General features: G+C 45.0%; 1 protein-coding gene across 1 annotated transcript; it reads right to left on the bottom strand.

Moving 5' to 3' along the window:
* Positions 1-1,406: 1,406 nt before the first annotated feature.
* TAGLN3 (transgelin 3) lies at positions 1,407-16,844 on the bottom strand. The gene is made up of 4 exons (XM_009199916.1): positions 16,132-16,844; positions 14,783-14,957; positions 3,632-3,734; positions 1,407-1,881 (listed from the first exon to the last, which is right to left on the bottom strand). The coding sequence occupies exons 1-4, from the start codon at positions 16,309-16,311 to the stop codon at positions 1,740-1,742; spliced, it is 600 nt and encodes a 199-aa protein (XP_009198180.1). The 5' UTR covers positions 16,312-16,844; the 3' UTR covers positions 1,407-1,739.
* Between the last annotated feature and the right edge of the window lie 4,750 nt (positions 16,845-21,594).

Here is a 21,594-nt window from a genome sequence, read left to right as displayed (position 1 = left end):
CCCAATCCATCCGCTTCCTGATGGAGGCTATTTCCCCGGGGCACCTACCCCCAATCCCAAACAGGGACCTAGACACCTTCCGTTTCTCCAGGACTTTCCTCCCAGTTTTATTTCACTTTGGGATCCATTGGCCTCCCTCTCTTACTTTTGTGGCAACTCCAAGGTAAGGTTTCAGGAAATAATTCAGCTGCCATGGCTGGGAGGCATCTTTCCGGGAACAGGCAGGTGACCAGTGGCTGTCAAAGGGCCACTAGAACTTCTAGCAGGTACAGTAAACAGTTTAGGTGACCCACAGGCCAATTTTCTTTAGCATAATGGTTTTTCCTTTTTTCTTTTACATTAAAGGTCTTTTTAAAATGTTATACTGAATCCCAATACATAATATAGATATATCAGAGCTGCTGTGGTTGAAGCAGGAGTGGAGGCCCAGGGTTCTGCCTCCTCAGCAGCCCTGCCCCCACAGGGATCCCATAGGAACCTGTGGGTAAACCTAGAACTGTAGAGAACAAAGAGAGAATACAGTCCAAGGAACTAAAAGTCCAAACATTTAGAGTGTGGCAATGTCTATACTTTCATCTATTTTATCTTTTTCTTATTATTCATGATGTGGATAAAATACCTTATTTCTTCTCTTACTAGATGTATCACTTGTTTTTTGTCTTTTGTTTGTTTGTTTGTTTGTTTCTACTGGTAAGAAAGAATAAGATGAACCAATAGTCCCCAGGCTTTTTTGACCTTTTGATGTTTTCTATCCATGGGGAAAAAAGTCTCAAACACCTATTCATCTTAGGCAAATCTCAATCCCAGGCACCATCCTAGGGTTTTAGGGGTTTAGACCCTTTAAATGACTTTAAGAGAGCAAACTACATTGTCTGTAACTCCTGGATGATGAAAAAAAAAAACTGTATAAATGTCAGCATCGGACCTAGGGTCTGGTCAGTAAGAGGAAGATGAATGCTAGAGAAGTGAAAACTGCTCATTCATTCAGTCATCTACCCACCCATCCATTCAATAAAACCATCCACCCATCCATTCTTCCTTCCATCCATTCAACAGATACTTCCTGGGCACGTATACAAGAGCTTCTCAAGAACCAGAGCATTGTCTCAGTCTTTCCTGTGTCCTCTACAGGTCTAGCACAATAAGCACAAAGTGCATGCTCAGAAATTGTGGGGGTCAAAGACTTTGTTCTTGAACTCATGGCTCTAGGCTCTCAGAGTGGGCGGAATGACTCCTAAACTTTCTACTCCAATTGCCAAGATAAACGCGATAATCTTGGCAGAGCATCCTCATAGCTAACCTATATTTCTCAGCTGCAGCTTAAGCTCAATTCCATCTTTCTGGCCTTTGGAAGAAACCCAGTCCGGACTGCGGAGTCCCTAAGAGAAAGAATGAACTTTACACTGTAAGACACAAGACTAATTACTTTATTAGGTGCATTCTATAAGTTGAAGAGGAGAATTTTTGGCAAATAAATAAATAAATAAATAAATAATCAGAGACTTTGGGGCCTGAGGAGCTCAGGAAAAGGGAAGCGGAGTCTTTGCATAGTTCTAAATGAACAGGAGGTGGCAGCAGTAGGCAACGCGGATTCTCGGCAGAAATGCAGCACTTGCAAAAACCAGGGACAGAAGGCTTTGAGAAAAAGGAGAAGGTCAGAAGGTGACTAACTATTTCTTTTTCGTAGAGACCATGGTGTGGAACATTCATCCTCTCTACCAGGGGCAGGATGCGGCGTCCTACATGATCTGCCTGGGCATCCCGTACCCTGTCATGCCAGCCTGGGAGGCTCCCTTGTTGCTGCCCATCTGCAGGCCTATTACGTTCTGTCCCTGGCGAAGCTGCTCCTCGGAAAAGCCTCTCCGATTCTGCTGAGCTTTCCTGGACAAGGAAAGTGAGAGGGAATAATGTCATTATGACAGTTTTCCAATCCTTTTCAAGCTATGCAATTAGACAGTCTCTCCTGGGGGTCCCCAAATAGATCAGCAGGTCCTACCCTGAGCCGTGGTTATGAGCTATGGCCCTATCCTGAGCTATCTATGGCCCTACCCTGAGCTATCTATGGCCCTACTCTGAGCTATCTATGGCCCTACCCTGAGCTATCTATGGCCCTACTCTGAGCTATCTATGGCCCTACTCTGAGCTATCTATGGCCCTATCCTGAGCTATGGTCTTACCCTGCACTGTGGACCTACCTCAGCCGTGGACCTACTCTGAGCTATCTCCGACCCTAGCCTGAGCTGTGGCCCACCAGAATGCATGAGCTCCCTATCTTTTAGAAGCCCAGGTATTTTCCAGAATTCCAGCAAAGAGGAGGGCAGAATCTGTGGCTACCTCTCTGGGGAATTCACTCTCAGCTTTCCTTGTTTCTCTTTGTCCCCACTCTCCCTTCTTCCCCCACCACTTTAGGCCATCTCAGACTTCTAAGAAGAAGCCTGCTTCTTCTTACGCTTTCTCTCACAGCTACCTCAGGCCTTTGTGAAAATTAAAATTGGTTCTCTTACAAAGCACATCATTAGTCCCACCCTCACTTTCCCTGTATAGGGCCAAGATGAATATACCATTTTAGAGCCAAGGGGCCTAAGAGTTAATAAGGGGAAATGTCTCACTCTAGATTAGAGGTCTGCAAACTTTGGTAAAGAGCCAGATAGTACACAGTTGTGGTTGTGTAGCCACATGGAACATGGTAGTTCACTAATAATACAGACACTAAAACCAGGGTTTCAAATGGCCAATATCTCAGAGGTTTTCAGGGCAAGCGTTCTTTAAGATGACATAAGCTAGTAACTTTTTTTAAAAAAATAACTGTCAAGGAGAAGAAAAGGGGATCATGGAAATGAATAATCAATTATTTGCCACAGGGCACTCTTCTACAACTAAGTTATCCAGTTTAAGCTTCCTGCCTACCCTACCCTCTGCAAAAAAAAAAAAAAAAAAAGAAAAGAAAAGAAAAATCACTTGAAGAAAAGGCCCTTTACTGAGAGATAACCATATAATTTGTCATCCAGACTAGGATGCTGTTGAGAGTGAAAGAGAGTTCTATTAATAAATACACTGGGACAACAGAGATATTAACTATGACTGTTCCAGACAAACAGGACATATTTACCCTCTATTAAGTACACAAACAAAAGAAGGAAGGAAGGAAGGAAAGAAGGAAGGAAGAAGGGAAGGAGGGAAGGAGGGAAGGCGGGAAGGAGGGAGGGAGGGAAGGAGGGAGGGAGGGAAGGAGGGAGGGAGGGAAGGAGGGAGGGAGGGAAGGAGGGAAGGAGGGAGGGAGGCAGGCAAGAAAGCTCAAAGTTGGCTGAAGTCATAATAAAACCAAGTTCAGACATGAAGCCACCTTCAAGAAAGGTCATCCAGTCCTGCTGAGCCTCAGGAGAAAGAGAACCTGAGTGGAGCTGGAGGATGCAGGTATCTGGTAGAAAAGGCCCAACCATTTCTGCTCTGGCTAGGTTACTGGCCTGTACAGAAGCATCAGTCTTTCATTGCTTTGGGGAAACAGTTGTGGAGACAGCAATGCTTGGTCCTGGGGCTTTGTACATAAAGCCTCTGTAGAGTTCCAAGGCTTCAGACCCTCCCTGTGGTTAAAATCACCTTGTGGGCCAGGGAGCAAGGAAGAGACTTTTACCTGTGAAACCAGGATGGCTCTCCCCGATAGCAGCCATCATCCTTGGTGACTGCAACACTGCCTAAAGCCATCAGGGTCCTCTGCACAGCTGCCATGTCCTTCCCTGGAAACCAAAAAAGAGATTAAAGCTAAGCACGTGTCAGAGCCAAGGAATGCTGGAAGGATACAGCTGGACACCCAGGAGGGAAGTTCTGATAGAAGGCTGCGCGTGACCACATTCAAGGGGGCAGTGCTGTCAAACACCTCCCAAAGTGGCCCTAAGACAACCATACCCAAACTTCTCAGAAAGGAACAAAAGGTAACCTGGTTCATTGTTCTCTATATGGTACATACCAGAGATACCAAGTTTCTAATCCATTCATAGTTGCTGTATAAATAAAATCATCCATGTGCATCAAATTGAGTATTCGCTTTGCTCTTTGGGCCAGAGGTCTGGCAAATGAAAAACAGCAAATCAACACAGAAAGCACTCAATGTGACACAAGTGATAGGCCCTTTATTTTGTGCCATTTGAAAAGAGCTAAATGGAGACAATAAACAACTGGCTTGTGTGTGACAAGGAGGAGAGCAAGGGAGAAGGATGTGCAGTGTGGCCCCTGCACAGTGGGATGGGGAGCCCCGTTACCTAAGAAGCCCAGTGACCATTAACCTGTGGAGAAAGCAACTGGGCCCTACAAGTCAGCCTTTCCTCCCATCCTTTCTCCTTTCTTCTCTTCCAGCTGACTGACATGTCCTAGACTGAGATGATGCTACTGTGGGGGTGGCCTGCAATTTAGAATCAGATCAAAAGTCCATGCAAGGCACCAGTGTGGAATACAAAAGCTAGAAAGCATAGGGTCAAAAGGGAAGGCAGCATCTAACCTGGTGGGGAACTATGAAAGTTAAGGGCAAATATTAAGGCTCTCTTTAGACCTGGTGAACCATCTGCAGTTTTTTGGCCCAGCTGCTGCAGCTCCGTCTCTAGGGGATACAGAATTACAGGGGAAAGGCAGATGGAAAGTGAGAACGGAGTATGAACTGTAATAAAATAAACAATTAAGGCCTTCAGAGGAAGTCCAGTTCAGGATCTTCATTTATTCGAAGAGGAGAGAGAGAAAGCTGATCCTCTCTCTCTCCCCTGTGCCCCCACCTTCACATTAACCACAGGGTGACTGCCTGAATCCTGAGGCCCTGTGGGACTGGGTGGTGAACACAAGGATAAAATGCTGTCAATGGAGAGTATCCCAGACTCAAGGAATAACTGGGGAGGTGGAGAATGAAGTATTTCAGAAGCAGACAGAAGGGAGAGGGCATAAGGATTATTCAGAACTAAGAAGAAATACAGAAATGGTTGTTAGAATGACTCTTCCACAGGTGAAAGCATTTCTGTAATTGTCACCATATAATGGGACACTTTTTAAAAAATATAAATGTGGTAATGATTTCCGAAGGCTCATTCTGTGAAGAGATAGGGAGAGGACTTGCTCTTAAGCAGCAAGCTATTAAAGGGAACTTATAGAAATGATTGAGCAAAGGAAGGCTTAGGTTAGGTTATATCACTCATCTCTACTCTTTACAAAGAGCACCCTGGATGCTTGTTTCTGGTAGTTGGAAAGAGCTGTTCTGATATGTCCAGGATCTGGGAAAATGTGGGGCCTGACATCCAGCAGCTCAGCCGCAGATACTACCCTGGAGCAATGGGTGAAGAAGCAAAGTTTTATTAAACCATAGAACCAGACTCCTTCACAAGTAGCTAGTTCATCCCTGGTATCCCTGCATCTAGAAAATTCGCAACACTTAGTTCCCTTTGTCCTTTCTGGGTTCATGTAGTAGTCTATACAACACTTCTTAAATATAAGACTATATATAAGAACTTATAAGAACTAACACTTATATATAAGTGTTATATATAACACTTCTTGTATAGACTACTACATAAACCCAGAAAGGACAAAGGGAACTAAGTTGCAGGCTAGGATAAAATATCCAGGAGCCTAGAACTATCAATACAACCCACCCTCATCCCAGGAGAGTGGAAAAGGAAGTGATTATACTTGAGGAAGAAGCCACTAGGGAAGCAGGCATTATTTGACAAGAAGAAATTGGAATTTTTTCCTTAAGAAACTTTCCAAAGCAAGATATTTTATATAAATTATAGGGTAGGCCGGGCGCGGTGGCTCAAGCCTGTAATCCCAGCACTTTGGGAGGCCGAGACGGGCGGATCACGAGGTCAGGAGATCAAGACCATCCTGGCTAACACGGTGAAACCACGTCTCTACTAAAAATACAAAAAACTAGCCGGGCGAGGTGGCGGGCGCCTGTAGTCTCAGCTACACAGGAGGCTAAGGCAGGAGAATGGCCTAAACCCGGGAGGCGGAGCTTGCAGTGAGCTGAGATCCGGCCACTGCACTCCAGCCCGGGCGACAGAGCGAGACTCAGTTTCCAAAAAAAAAATTAAAAAAAATAAAATAAAAAATAAATAAATAAAAAATAAATAAATAAATTATAGGGTAGACACTGTATATATCATCTCAACCTCATGGAGTTGGGATTATTCCTCCTCATGTGTGGATGAGAAAACTAATTCAAAGAGGTTAATTAACATGCCCAGAGTCACCCAATCAGTTAATAGAGCCCAGCTCTAGATCAGATCTGTCTGAATGCAAAGCCCTTGAACAATCCACCATGCCACACCGCCATCTCCCATGGCGCCCACTGCAGGCTGGATGAGGAAGCACATTCCTCAGTAGGAACCAGGGATCAGGGATGATCTGAAAGGGTCACAATGGCTGTTTTGTGCCAGGCCAGAGGAGACACACTGAGGGGGATAAAACTGGAGCACAGATTTCAGACCCTATAGAATCAAGGGCACCAACCCCAATGTCCATAAGTCTTTGAGTGTTTTTGTCTGTTTCTCCATATCTTCATCCAAACGAGATTGAAACAAAGAAAAGCAGTGAGGGCCTCACTTCTGATGTTCTGCCCAAGTGATATCGTTTTGGATGTTTTGTCCTCTCCAAATCTCACGTTGAAACGTGACCTCCAGTGTGGGAGCTGGGCTTAGTAGGAGGTATTTGGGTCATGAGGGCAGATCCCTCATGAACGGGTTGGTGCTGACCTCATGATAATGAGTGAGTTCTTATGTATGAGTTCACACAAGATCTGGCTGTTTAAGAGCCTGGCACCTTTACCTTCTGTCTCTTGCTCCCTCTCTCACCATGTGACATACACATACTGGCACCCCTTCACCTTCCACAATGATTGTAAGCTTCCTGCGGCCCTTGCCAGAAGCAGGTGCCAGCACCACACTTCCTGTCCGGTCTGCAGAGCCATGAGCTAAAATAAAACCTCCTTATAAATTACCCAGTCTCAAATATTCCTTTAAAGCAACAAAAATAGACTAGTACACTAAGTTAATGATTGCCAAGATTCTAAATAACATTATGACCAGAAATCTGCCTTCTGGAACCGGTTCACATCTAGCTTATTTTCTTGTTATGTTAGTCTTGTTATGTTTCCTAATTTCAGCACTCTTGGACTGACAGGATGGGAAGAGGGCCTTTTTCCAGCCTTCCCTGTCTTGCTTTGCCAGTTCAGAAGCCCAGATCAAGTACCATTGGATGAGAGTGGCACACAGAAGGAGTCAGGGCCACTTGTAGAAGCCGATTTCTGCAACTGGGGAACAAAAATTTAAGTGCATAAAAAAACACTGAGGTTAAGGAAGCTCTGTGATGTGCACCAAGTATAAAACAACAAAAGGCTGGGCACAGTGGCTCACACCAGTAATTTCAACACTTTGGGAGGCTTAGGCAGGAGGACTGCTTGAGTCCAGGAGTTTCAGGCTGTAGTGACCTATGATTGCACCACTGCACTCCAGACTGGGCAACAGAGGGAACCCCTGTCTCTAAATAACAATAAGATAAGTGAAATGAATTTAAAAACAAGAAAAGCTAAACTAGTCATATCCCAACCAAGCGTCATATCTGCCCAATGACGAAGCCTTCAAAATTGTGCAAGTACAAAAAATGGCCATACACAGCCTACTTCAGAGCAGGGTTTCCCAAGCTTCTTGGATTATTTATGGGAGTTGGCTGGCGGGTGGCCGGAGGGGGAGCGCATCTCTTTTAAAATATGCATTTTGAGGTCATTCTCCTGAGAGAATGGTTTGGTAAGTTCTGGGAGTCCATATTTTTAATAAGCTTCCCAGGTCATTCTTATCTTCAGGCAAGTTTGAGAGTTATAGGTGTTGCCTGGTGATTTGCAAGCTAAACTGATCTTCAGGATTACCCGAGAATCTTAAATATTCAGATTCTGGGGCAGTCTCCTGAGATGATTCTGAGGTAGCCAGATGGACAGGCAGATACTACTCTAAAGCTTTGGTTTTCAATGTTTAAAAACATCCCCATGTCTGCCATGTGGTAAGTACTAAATAATATTTGTTAAGCAATAACTCCTTTCTTCAGAGATATCTTCCACAAAGTCAAAAGTAAAAGCGATAATTAGAAGAACTCTGTTCCAAGTTGGAAGTCAGCCCAGAGCCCTGCAGCTTGGAATGACTTTGCTCCCTGACGGCCACCCTGGATGCTTTGGTAGATTGCTGGGGCTCCTCGGGTGAGCTGGAAAGCCACTGCTCCAGGCCATTCTTCCAAGAAAAGAAAAACATTCCTCAAAGAAGGATCAGCTAAGTGTTGGTCATTTTCTGGATGGAGGGATAGCAGAAATGAGATAGAGTCTGGTTATCCAAGAGCTGGTGGGATCTGAAAAGCATACCTACTGTATGATTCCCACTTTATGACATACTGGAAAAGGCAAAACTCTTGAGACAGTAAAAAGATCAGTGGTTGCCAGGGCTGAGGGTGGGAGGGATGAAAAGGCAAAGCGCAGAAGATTTTTAGGGCAGTATTTGATATGATATGGCAATGATAAATACACGTCATTATACATTTGGCCAAACGCATTGAATGTATAACAGCAAGAGTGAACCTAATGTAAACTGTGTATTTTGGATGATGTGCCAATGTAGGTTGATCACTAGCAACATGTGCTACTTTCATGGGGGATGTTGATAATGGGGAAGACTGTGCATTTGTGGGGAGAGAGGGCATATGGAAAATACCTGTACCTTCCTCTCAATTTTGCTTGAAAATATTAGTCTTAAACAAAAATGGAGTTGATGGCACGGTAGCTTTCTCTGTCTCACCTGGCAAGCGTTCTCAGCAGGAGTCACGTAGCAACTGACAGCTTGACTTGACAACACAGCGCTCCCTATTTCCTACATTATCACAAAGTAATGTTATTCAAAGTGTGATCCTGCACCCCACATTACTAAGTTATAACTCCTGGGGTGTGGGACTGGAGGTTCTGCATTGTAAGGCCCCAACCCAGGTATCCTTAATGCTATAAAGATACTTTAACAAGGATTTTGTTCCCTTAAATTCTTTATTACTTCCAAGATATCTTATGTATGTCTATGAAAATAAAAAGTAAATGAAAAGGATGAAGATAAAGAAAAAAGGTAAAAGAGAAGTCCTCTGGGTGTGTCAACTTGGATTGGACAGTCTCTACTTTCTATTTCTACTTTTAATACAAAAAAATCAGTCTTGCAGTCAAAGTTCTTTGTCTCAGAGCTATTATACTTCTATTACATATCAGTCTCGACTCAGCCTTGTAACTCTTAGAACACTGGCTTTTTCCATCTTTCTTGGACTTACAGAGAAAGTAAGCAGTCGTGTATGAAACCATGTCTTATTTCCCTGAATAATAACTTGGGCCTAAGCTTCCAATTCTCCAGTGAAGGGAGACCAAAATATTGCAACAGTCAAGGGAGAAATATCAGAGGGGAGGTTGGGTTTGCTCTGTGGATTTTATAAATGTTTGTTGCTTGCCTGCCTGACTCCCACTGCTCTGGGTGGTGGCTCTGAAAATGGGGTTCCCAGACCAGCAGAATCAGTATGGTCTGTGAATTGGTAAGAAATACAAATTCTTGGCCTCACCTCAGACCTAATACCTCAGAAACTCTGCTGTTGGGGTTTAGCAGTCTGTGCTTTAACAAACCTACCTAGTGATTCTGATGCACGCTAGCATTAGAGAGCCACTGCTAAAGGAAAAACCCACCAAATACAATCGTCAGCAGCCACTTGAAATAAATGCAGTGACGGCTGCTCTGATAGAAATCGAGGCTTCAAGGCCGGGCGCGGTGGCTCACGCCTGTAATCCCAGCACTTTGGGAAGTCAAGGTGGGCGGTTCACGAGGTCAGGAGATCGAGACCATCCTAGCTAACACGGTGGAACCCCATCTCTACTAAAAATACAAAAAATTAGCCGGGCGCAGTGGCGGCGCCTGTAATTCCAGCTACTCGGGAGGCTGAGGCAGGAGAATGGCGTGAACCCGGGAGGCGGAGTGAGCCGAGATCGCGCCACCGCACTCCAGCCTGGGCGGCACAGCAAGACTCCGACTCAAAAAAAAAAAAAGGAAAATGAGGCTTCGAGCAGCAGACACTTGTGATGTCTCAAGTCCTTACAGGTACTTTACTTACAAGATCCCAAGATATCTGTCATGCTGTGTGAAATATCTCTTCACTCTTGCTGTTGAGGAATGACACACAAAGTGACGCCTTCCCAGAGAATATATTTGAACCTCCAGGCACTTCCAGTGTAAACCACGCCTCCCCAACTCCCAGTCATCAGGAGAGGGGAACAGGCACGACATGATCATGTGTCCAGGATCCTTCTCAGTAGGATTACTAAGAAGAGCCGTGAGACTGATCGATCTGCGAATCTTACCTGCTCTGACATTCTAGAATTTTATACATTCAATGCACATCAAGTGGTTACACAAATGAACCAACAAGATCATTGCTGAATGACTAATGGCGTGGGGGGAAGAGCCAACATTTATTAGGTGTCTAGTAGCCAGGCATTATGCTAGCTTCTTTACATAGTTAATCCTTACAAAAATTCTACAAAAGAGAGGCATTAGGACTGTTCACCAAGAAGGGAACTGAGGCTCTGAGAAACTAAGCAACTTAAACAAGGTCACACAGTTAGTATGTAGCAAAAGAGATTTCAACCCATCTACCTGACTCCAAAACTCATGCTCTTTCCAGTGTAGCGGGGTCTTCTGTGTCTGGAATTGGTAAAGCAATAAATTACAGGGAAAGACATCAAGAGGGTAATGACCACAAAGTGGGAAAAACTCAGTAAGGTGACTCCTAAAGTCTGGTCATTTGTATTAGAGAACAGCTGATGAAGTAAAGGCTCCACAGCTGTCAGAGAGGGCAAAGGTCATCCAGGCAATGCCACCAGCTCCTGTATGTGGCCACTAAGTCCACTTGTTCTAAGACAGAATGTGTGTTTTTCCAGACTTACTCTTCCCTCCCTTATTTTCTGTTAATCTTAGAAAAGACAAGTCAATGACAATAATAATTTCTACATTACCAACTTTTATTATCCTCTACTATCATCATGAACCAGGCTAAGCACTTCTAATGAACTATCTCATTTACTCTCCATATCAACCCTGTGAAATAGACATGATTATCCCCACTTTGCAACTGAGAATATTGAGGCTTAGAGAAGTTAATTGATAAGTGGTGGAGCACAGGATTGTCCAGGCAGTCTAATTTCTGACTCAGGAGCCTGTACGCTCCTGTAATACCTTCCAGGATAAGCTTGCACTGCAGTCTTTCTGTCCCGCTACTAGACCGGAACACTCACTTGCTCTAAAATGTTCTCTCTCTCTTACACACACCCTTCCCTTTCTTGCTCTGCTTTTTCTCCCTTTCCCACTTTCTGTCCACGGAAAAGATGCTAAAGTCTTACCTGCAGAGTACTTTCTTCTGAATCATAGACAGCTGAGATGGCCCCACCCCTGCCCTTTCCAGGGGACCCATGGCAAATCCAAAAGTAATCTGCCAGGCCATTCACCTTCTGTTATTCACGAGAAGACTTCCCAGGCCCGTTCCATTCCTCTAAGCCACCCTACTTCTTCTCCATCACTGAAAGCAAGTGGTCACCCCAGCTCTGCCCTAGGGGGACTTCAGTAGCTTTGTCTATAATGTCCCTGTGATTGTGTTGTTTTTTGGATTTCACTTTAAAGCCTTGAATCTTGTATTCCAATTACCCTGCAGTCTATTTGAAGTATTTCACCTGGGGTGATTAAGGATAGTGGTACATCTGGGGCCTCAGCCTGTAGAAGTGATTGAAGCCTAAACAAGAAGGCATTTGGCAAGCCTGGGCTTCTCCAGACTTACAAATTTGCAACATCCAGGCAGCCTGGAGAGTCACAGGGCAGCTGTGGGCAAGCAGAGCCCTCACTTGGGAGAAGGCACTGAGTAGGGGAGATGGGAGACTGAGAGCTGTTGGGCATGAAATACCTGCAGAGGAAAAGAAGCTCCTAGGCAAGGAGGGCTGGAGCCACAGTGGCCACAGACACCACAACCAAGGTGCAGGGAATCCGGAATTAATGTAAGTTGATATGTGAGGACAGCATTAAAACCACAGTCAAGGTGGAGAATAGTAGGGAGAATGTGGTAAGCTAAGCAAACAGCTAGTCTAATAGCTGTGTGCACAAACATGTATCCCCTCACATGCACATAGACACATAACACGTGCCAACCCTGCCCCGCAGCATTCCTTTGATTCCAGTTTTCTTATGTCACACATGAGTGACAACCAATTCTTGCAGAAAGGACCCCAACCTCACTTGCTCAGTCTGCTCTGCAGTACTGCCTTCCCCTACCTCTCCCTGCTTCTCTGCTCAAAGCAACCCACTTTTCTACCTCCTGCCCTATTGTATGGTGACCAGCATTGGCCTAAGCTTCAGACAGTATCCCGGGGAATATCAGATATCCTCTCCAACCTATAACAAATCTCCCTGGACTTCGGTCCTCAGTTGCCATTCCATGGAGGGGGCCATCAGACCCTCTCAGGGCCGTTTGGAAACTCCGAAGCACCTGCTTTCCTATTGACAGCTCTCCTCTTCGTCCCTACCTACTGCATGACCTGCCTACAGTTCTTCCTGCTACCTGTCAGTCCTGCTGCCCTTGGAGTGGACCTGCTCTCTTATTTCCTTTAAAGCCCCACTTTTCTACCCTGGGGCTGGGACTCTTAGTGTCTGTCTTGTTCCCCTGGAGCTGACTGGTCCATGGTCCTGGCTCAGGTGACCACACTCATCCCTCTGGGCCTCCCTCTTCCTTTAGAGGAGTCTAACACACAGGTCTGGGGCAGGTGGTATATACCCCCTCCGACTGTGTACATCAGGGACCATTTCTCCCTACACTCCTCCACACTTGCTGTGAGCACCTCTGAGGAGTAAAGTTTTACCTTTGTGTTCTTTGTAAAAAGGGGGAGAGGCAAGTAAAGCATCCTCAGTAGCATGAAGACAGGAAAGCTCTCAGAATCCTCACCTCCCACAGACCTCCTGGCTTCTTCCTCCTCCTACACACTTCCTGCACTTGGTGGGGTGGGGGGGACTCATCCAGGTCCCTTCCATTCACACTGACTCTCCATCCTTCTGTCCCACACAGCCCTGAATCATCTTCCTCCTCCTCCTCCTCACCTCCTCCCTCACCTTCTCTTCATCCTCATCAGCTAGTCACCATTATGACTCAACAGCACACTCACGGTGTAGGTGAAGGAAACTAAGCCTCCTGGCCCAAGAATGGGTTGGCAGACTAGTTAAGGCTCTATGCTTTGCTGTCAGAGAGCCCAGGTTTGAGTTCTGGCTCTGCTCTCTCATGGACACAAGTAACCATGGGCAAGCTTCAGTTTCATCATCTTTGAAACGGGAAAATTAAAAAACGTTTACCTCATAGGATTGTTAGCAGAATTGACTGGCATTATGCAATAAAGCACTTGTAAAATGCCTAGTGCATAGGAAAACATCAACAAGCAGTAGCTATCTGTATTAGCTGGAAAAAAATCATCATAGTTTTGATCTAGGAAGCAGGGATCAAATCTGAACTGTGAAATTACATGAGAATTTGGAGGCTCAACAGCAAGTTCCATAGATTGGCCTGGCCTGCAGTTTTGAATATCTGAATTTCTAAATAATGGCAAACCACAAGGTAACTAATTAGCATCTTAGGATTTTAACCACTCACCTATGAGGGAAACACACATTGCTAGCTCTTTGCATGACGCTGAGGATTAACGAGGCCATTGTGTCTTTATAAATCATAGTGTGATGAGTAGTAGAATGGTCTTCTGCTAGAGATCTATTTCAACCGTCATCTGAATGCCCTTTAAAATACCATGTCTCTCCATCAGGGGAAAGCTACCCCATTCTCACTGTGAACAGAGCCATTTGGGTCACTGCCCTGGGGATCCTGTTGGTTGGGCCACTAATGACAGCCAGTGACAAAGAGCATGTGAGAGCACAGTCAATCTGACAGTCCTGCTCTGACTAGTTGGTATCTCCTGGTGCCTCAGGCAGGCCTAGTGGAGAAGGAACACAGTCACATGGTTGGGTATACACATTTTCGCTAAAGGGGACACTAACGACACCATGACCGAAGTTCCCAAATTCTCTGGCAGTGTCCCCGTTCACATCATGTCCCCCAGTAATGGCAGATTATTAAATATGTCCAGGAGTGTGATTTGATTTTTATGCTTTTGTAAGATTTCCTCACCAAGTCAATTCACAAATGTGAAGGAAAAAAGCACCTGTCACACTGTGAGCAGAATGCATGTCCGGAAGGCAGAGTCACCAAGCTCCCAGATCATGGTTTAACAAAAGGTGGGAGTGCTATCTATTTCTCAGATTGACATAATAGCCCCAGATGGCTTTGTCTATAAGCTGCAGCTGAGCGAGAAGCACACTGGCCCCCTGCCTCCCTTCTCCTCTGGTAACTGTGATTTGTTATGGGAGGGGTAAGAGGAATAAAAGGCATGTATGTCACCATTAGCTTCCTCTAGCTTGAGGCTTCTGTTTACATTAGTTGCTGAGATCCCCTCTGTGTCCTCAGGGTGTGTGTTCCATTAGAAGAGAGTAGCTCCTTTTAATAGAACATAACAATGGGGAAGGCAAACAGTGCCCCCAGAATAACAGCTGAGAGCATCTTACACACATCAACAGGCACAGGGAAGAACACTGTGAGCAGTTTTTACAAGGAGATGGGGCAAAGGAGAGAAGAAGAAAAGAACAGTCCCAAAAGCGGGAGGGCTGTTTACCTTCCCATAGATCCACCGTCTGAAAGATGTCAGTGGTTCTGACACCATAGGTCTCCGCAGCTTTTAGGAACTGGGAGATTTGCTCCATCTGTTTAAAAGCCATCTTTGACTCTGAGATCTTCGGTATGGGCTCTTGTCCTGGTGGGTATAAACTATTTATCAGCTTGCACAGGACCTGAAGTGGGAGGGGAGAGACAGAATCAATGTTTCCGTTTGTATTTACAGGTCAAGAATGAGAAGTGAATCCTGCTCACATGGGGCACTGCTCATCCAGTTTGGGCAGGAGCAAGTCATGGGCCCCAGGAAGGCATGGGCTCAGGGCTGTGTAGCCAGGCACCTGTGCTAAGCCCCAAAGACCCAGATGACCCCATTCCTAGCGCTGCTCCTTACTACAGAGATTCCTGTAGCCCAGGAGCGCCATTCCCTCCCTGTTCCTCCCTTCCTTTTTCTGGAGGAGGGAAAGAATGTTTACAGATAGGGAATGACGTGACGTGATGAGGACGTGATTCCAGACTTTCAAAGGAGGAATGACTTAGTGGCTCCTGAGGTTGGCAGAGCTCAAATGATAGAGTCTAATATTATTTCTTCTATCAAAAGGCAAATAAGAAGCAGGCTGCAATTTACTCATCCCATATATTTTAATAATGTGTAAAAGAAGTGAATGTGGTACCTTTTTCCCAGATATATATATATATATAACCCAAGCTCTGGGCAACCCAGCAGAAGCACTGGATAGCAGTTATGTAACAGTAAATCACAGGCTGCAGGAAAGGATGGGCTTGTTTGGATCACAGAGCCTGCGGCCCTCAAACCCTCAAACACACACAAGCATCTGGTCAGAAAGGCAGTTAACAAGTAAGGACTCCCTTTAGTTTCATGAGGACCCATCCAGTCAATAAACAGACACTGAACACTTCCAGGGTGCATGGCTCCCACAAGAATGTGAAGGTGGCTAGTCCCCCTCCTCCCTCCTTTGTTTTACTGTGTAACCAACGCGTTCCCCTAAGGAAAGAAATGGCCCCAGAAGAGCTGATGCACTAGGAAGGCTGGGGAAATCACAAGGACATACTTATCTCTATTCTCATTAGAAAAATCAAAAGGGCTTCGAATTTGCCAACTCAGAAGGGAGATGTGATGCTAGGGTGAGTGGAGAACCCCCAAGCTAGCTAGGGAATAGTGCATGGAGCCCAAATCTTCCAATCCTGAAGAAATAAAGGCATTCCCATCCCTCCTGGTGAGACACAGAGCTTGGCAACAGCAGCTCTTCCCGCAGCCTTACGTTAAAAGAAAGGGCCCTGGAGGGTTTCCCTGCCCACCGCCCCAGCAACCGAGATCGCTGCCGGCCTTACCGTCCCGTCCATTAACCATTTCTGAAAATGGGCCCTGCCGGGGGGCGGGTGCTCTATGTCCTCTGCGCACTGCAGGATGATCCAGTCCACCAGCTTGTTCTCCAGGTCCGCATCATACTTCTGCTCGATCTTCTCCTGCACCTCTCGGCTTAAGCCATAGCTCGGGCCCCTGTTAGCCATCTCTGGAAAGAAGAGAGGACACGCGCGGCATCCACACAATAGCAGCAGCAGGCTCTGGCTCCCTGCAGACGGGGCTGGGATATGGCTGGGCAGCCTGGCCCAGCAGCAGCAAAGCGGGCAGAAAGCCGGGCGTGGTTTAAATCAAGGAGCCAATGAAGCCAATGGGGTTTCACCTACAAACGGGAAAGAAAAGCACAGCCACGCGCCAGTAACTCTAGAATAAAGCTCCGGCCGGTCCAGGGGGGCTGGAACCCCCCTCTCGATCCCGCCTATCAATGAGACGAGATGATATAACATGGGCTCACAATTAAGTATGAACCCCCAGGCAGCAAGGGGGATGGGTGGCGGACGTTTCCTCCCCCTTCTCAGTAGCACTTTGCAAAGGCAGAAACCGTGAGATCGGGAAGAGCAGGTAATTAGCAGGCAGGGAGGAAGCCTCCTTTCATGTTGAACTGCTGCTGCTGCCTCGTGCCTGGAAGAATGGCACATTGATTTGATTTTCTCGTGGCTGAGATGGCTCAAGGAGGGCCGTTGCTAAGAGCCCTCCAAAAAGCCAGCCCTCTCCCGTGTCAGTCAACCCGCCTGCCTCCCTCCCGCTGAGAGCCTCTTTCTCATCTGCACAATTCTTTCCCTCTTCTGGGGAGACAGCCGATTGTCTACGATTGTCTACGAGGCCGGCAGCTGCACAAGGGGATGAGGGCCTGTGGGAGGGTCCGTGCTACCGACTGTCCATCTGTCGGGAATAGCCAAGCCAGTTTCCCCCTGCCCTGAGGTAACAACTGTCTGGCAGGACGGGAGAGGAGGGACTGAGAGCTGCTATCATTTACTTGTTCAGCTGCCAGCCCAACTTCACCCAGAAACTTTCATCCTGAAACTGTTGTGCCTCCGTTTGACTAATTCAAGGGAGATATTTTTTTCATGCTACCATTAATTGAAAGACACTAAGAGCAAGTTTTCTAAATTATTGTTATAATTACTACTATGTGTTTTTAGATAGAAGTCTCCCTCTGTTGCCTAGGTTGAAGTGGCACAATCTCGGCTGGCTGCAACCTCCGCCTCCCGGGTTCAAGCGATTCTCCTGCCTCAGCCTCCCAAGTAGCTGGGATTACAGGTGCGTGCCACCACGCCTGGCTAATTTTTGTATTTTTAGCAGAGGTGGGGTTTTTGCCACGTTGGTCAGGCTGGTCTTGAACTCCTGACCTCAGGTGATCTGACCGCCTCCACCTCCCAAAGTTCTGGGATTACAGGCATGAGCCATTGTGCCCGGCAAGTTTCATGAATTAAACAAAACTCAATTAGTAAGAACTCTTAGAGTGAAAGGTTTTGATAGAATGTAAAGACTTCATCTGAAGTAAAGACCGTGAAGGCACAACTGACATACTGTCAGTAGTAACTGAATATTTCTCATGAGCAAACAAGCACTCAGGAGAAACCATTAGATCTAAGTTGGCCCCAAATTTTTGTAACAGCTAAAGGACTTGGCAGTTTGTCCCCCTAGACTGTAAGCCACTTGTGGGTAAAGACTGAGTCTCATTGGTGTTGTGTAATTCTCTGGGTGTTTTTCATGAGAAAAAAATCCCACATTTTTTTTTCTTTGGTTCATTTCTTCATTCAACAGATATTTACTGAGTGTTTATGCCAACTACTGGACTGAGGAGGAATAAAATACGATTCTTGCATTGAAAACAGATTGATAAATTGACTCAAGCATATTAAATAAAGCAATTCTGGGTACATGGGATGATGATCTTTGTCCCTGTGGGAAATTGATTAGAAGCTATGCAGGAAATGACTCCTCAAATAATACATGTATTGAGAAAAATCTCCTACCGGCTGGTGCCTGGACTAATGAAAATTTAATTACTTAGGAGATATGTGGGTGGTTTGCCTGAAAAAGACTTAGTGATCAGTCGTTGAAGGCCTGGGAGACAGTCCTCTGAAAACAGAAAACCAGGAGCTTCAGGAGAGCAGTAGCTTTAGGAAGAGACAAGGGAAGGGCTGACTAAGGCAGGTCTTGTTGCTGCACGGAATCATCAGTTGAAGAAACTCAAAAGACAGCAGCACTGTCTTGGGACACTTGGAGCTTAGGGGAAGAGTTTAGAGCAGGGAAATTGACAGAAGAATTATGGAAGTCACCACTGGTATCTTGGGGAGCAGCCATAAAGCTAGTTCCAACCTTAGACTAAGGGAACAGAGTTCCAAACAGAAACCACGTAACTTTTTCCATGGCTGGAATGGCTCTAAGGAAGATATTGGTTTGATATGCAAAGCTTGAAACAATTCTAAAGATGTACATTTGCCTGTCTTTTTTTAAACACTGTGTTTTACAAATCTTCTGTACCCAAAGAGTCCCTCATATTATAACAGAGTAGCTGGTGTGCTTTAAGTAAATGATTGGGCCCATGGTTCTAGAGAGGATACAATGGCAAAGAAAGGGGCCACAGTAGGGCATAGAAATGTCCAGAAATCCAGAGGAAGTCTTCAGAGAAAAAATGCTTGATCTCCTCAGGGGTGACAGTGGAAATCAGCTCAACCCCGCATTGACTAAGTTCCTACTCATATTATAGTTAATTTTTTTCAACAATTTTTTTTTTTTTTTTTTTTTAAATTTTGAGACAGAGTCTCACTCATTCTGTGGCCAGGCTGAAGCGCAGTGGTGTGATCTCGGCTTCCTGCAACCTCCGACTTCCTGGTTCTTCTGCCTCAGCCTCCCAGGTAGCTAGGATTACAGGCATGCGCCTCCACAACCAGCTTATTTTTGTGTTTTTAGTAGAGATGTGGTTTTCACCATGTTAGCCAGGATGGTCTCGATCTCCTGACCTTGTGATCCGCCCACCTCAGCCTCTCAAAGAGCTGGGATTACAGGCGTGAGCCACCGTGCTGGGCCTCAACAACTTTTTAAGGGCCTATGTGTATAGCTGAGACACAAAAATAAATGATACATGACAATTTGGTTTAGTAACAAAGTTAAACTTGTAAACAATAAATGCCAGATGTCATGCTAAAATTATGCATGAAGTACTCAGGTTGGTACAATAATACCTGGAGGAGGGTGTTAAAGAATCAGGGGAAAGGTTTATAAATGAGATGATTTTAAGTCTTGAAAGACGAGTAGGTGTTTGCCAGGTGGATGGAGTGAGGCAAGAGGGGTAGGGAATGCTGCTGTCAAAAGAAGTGTATTTAAGGTGAAAATCTTCCAGTATTAATAAAACAGGGTTAAAGAGAAGAGAAACATAGAAAGAAAAATGAGGCTAGAATGTCAGGCAGGCTCCAGATCATAAAATGGTGTGTTTGCAAGTGCCCATGGTTAAATTTTCAGGAATTTCGAGACAGATGCTAAACTCAGTCATTTTTAGCAATTAGGTTATGTTAACTTACTCTTAAATAAATTATATTGCAAAGAAAAGTTACTCAAAATGAACCACTTCCTGATTTATTTTGCTACATTTTACTGTTACCTATGTTGAGGATATTTGCATTTATTGTCTCTATATGGTGTAAATACTATGTGATGGTGCGCTACTGGGCATTTTCTCCCAGCTTTGCATTCAGAGATGTCATGATGTAGTTTTAAACCAGTCAGGGCAGGAATATTTATGCTGTGAATGTTAGCAGATGCTACAAATCAGGGCTTCCACCCCACCACCAAAAGCCAGTTGTTAAACTGGCTTTCAGCAACTGGTTTTTGGTTGTTAAATCAGCCTTGCATGGACTCACACATCATGCAAGAGTTTGAGCTTTTTCATAGAGAGAATGATCAATCTGGTTTGGGTAAAGGAAAAGGAGACAGTCAGAATGACTCACAAGTTTGACTTGTATAACAGAAGCAATGGTGGCGCCATTTATTTTAAGAGGACTCATAGGTGGGGAGATATATAAAGCAGAAAAGACAATAAGGTTTGGATTTACTGCATTTGGGAAGCCCATGGTCCATCCCAGTGTATTAGGCAGTTGGGTTTATGGGTCTGGAGCTCAAGAGTCTATATTGTAAGTGTGTAGTTGAGTCACCTGCAAGCAGGTAGTAGTTTAAACCACGAACGTGGGTGATGTTGCTTAAGGTGAATAAGTAGCAAGAGAAGATTGCCAAGGCCAGAACTCAAGGAGTGTTAACATTATAAGGTGGGCAAGGAGGAGGAGCCCGTAAAGGAGTTGATATAGCATAGTCAGACATGTCTGATGACAAACAATGTCAAAATACAGCTTCTGACCTCAGTTGTCCTTTGAGAGAAGGAAGCTAGGATATGAACTGAGAATTTCAAAGCAGCAAGTGGTACCAAAAAGGCATCGATAGAGTACTGTTCACAAGAGCGCCCAGAGGACCCAGCAACAAACTTCCTGAAAAAGAGAGATGGGGATGAGTAAGGAAAGGCTTCAGAGAAACTGACTCCTGAGCTTCTTTAGTAGAAGTTTATCTACCTGCAAAGCCCTGAAAGCCTAGGAAAAGGGGAAGACAAAATGGGAAAGTGTATTTTCCCCAAAAGATACATTAGGTTAAAAAAAATTGCTTGCAATTTTCTAGGTATATTCTTGAAATATACCAAAGCATCACATACACTCCACAATTCTTTCTAAACCAAGAAGTTACTTGAGATCTGTATTTAGAGGATCTTAAAAAGGTATATTGAAATTCCACCCACCTCAACCCCAGAATATAAGAATTCTTTAGATTTAACTGTTCCAAATTTAATGAGTATTTGACATATTTGCTTTGGGGACTATCCTTGGAATAGTTACATGGCAAGTAATTCTTTCGGCTTTCTATCTCCATACTTCATAAAACTCAGTGTTGCCCAGAGCTTTTTTCTTCTCCTCCTCCAGAGACGCCTCTATAGTGGCTGTTTGGAGAATGGTGTACTGTTTAGATTTGTATCTGGAAATGCCTCTAATCTCAACAGATGTAGGTGAGACTGAGACTCAGTGAAGTTAATTGCTCAGTCACAGAGCTAGTAAATGGTGAGCCAGAATTAAAAACCAAGTTCGTCTCTGACCTTAACCATTATGCTATAGTGTCTCTACATACGTATTATGAATCTCTAATCATATTATTTTGCACAGAAAACCATCATTGGCAAGGGCTCTTGCCTTTGTGTTCCTAACAAGCCTCACACCTAGCAACGTCTAGGCAAAGTAAGTCCTCGAATAGCCAGTGCCATCTTCTATCACCCCACTCCAACACCAGAGACAGTTGCGCTCATGTATGATTTCTTTGTGGTTTGTAATTTTTGTCCAGTATAAAAGATAACCCATGGATTGTAGTTTAATTGCCCCGTAGGACATAAACCA

Source organism: Papio anubis, chromosome 2 (genome assembly GCF_008728515.1).
Source record: "Papio anubis isolate 15944 chromosome 2, Panubis1.0, whole genome shotgun sequence".
NCBI classification, from domain to species: Eukaryota; Metazoa; Chordata; class Mammalia; order Primates; family Cercopithecidae; genus Papio; species Papio anubis.
This window is presented reverse-complemented; position numbering and strand designations above follow the sequence as displayed.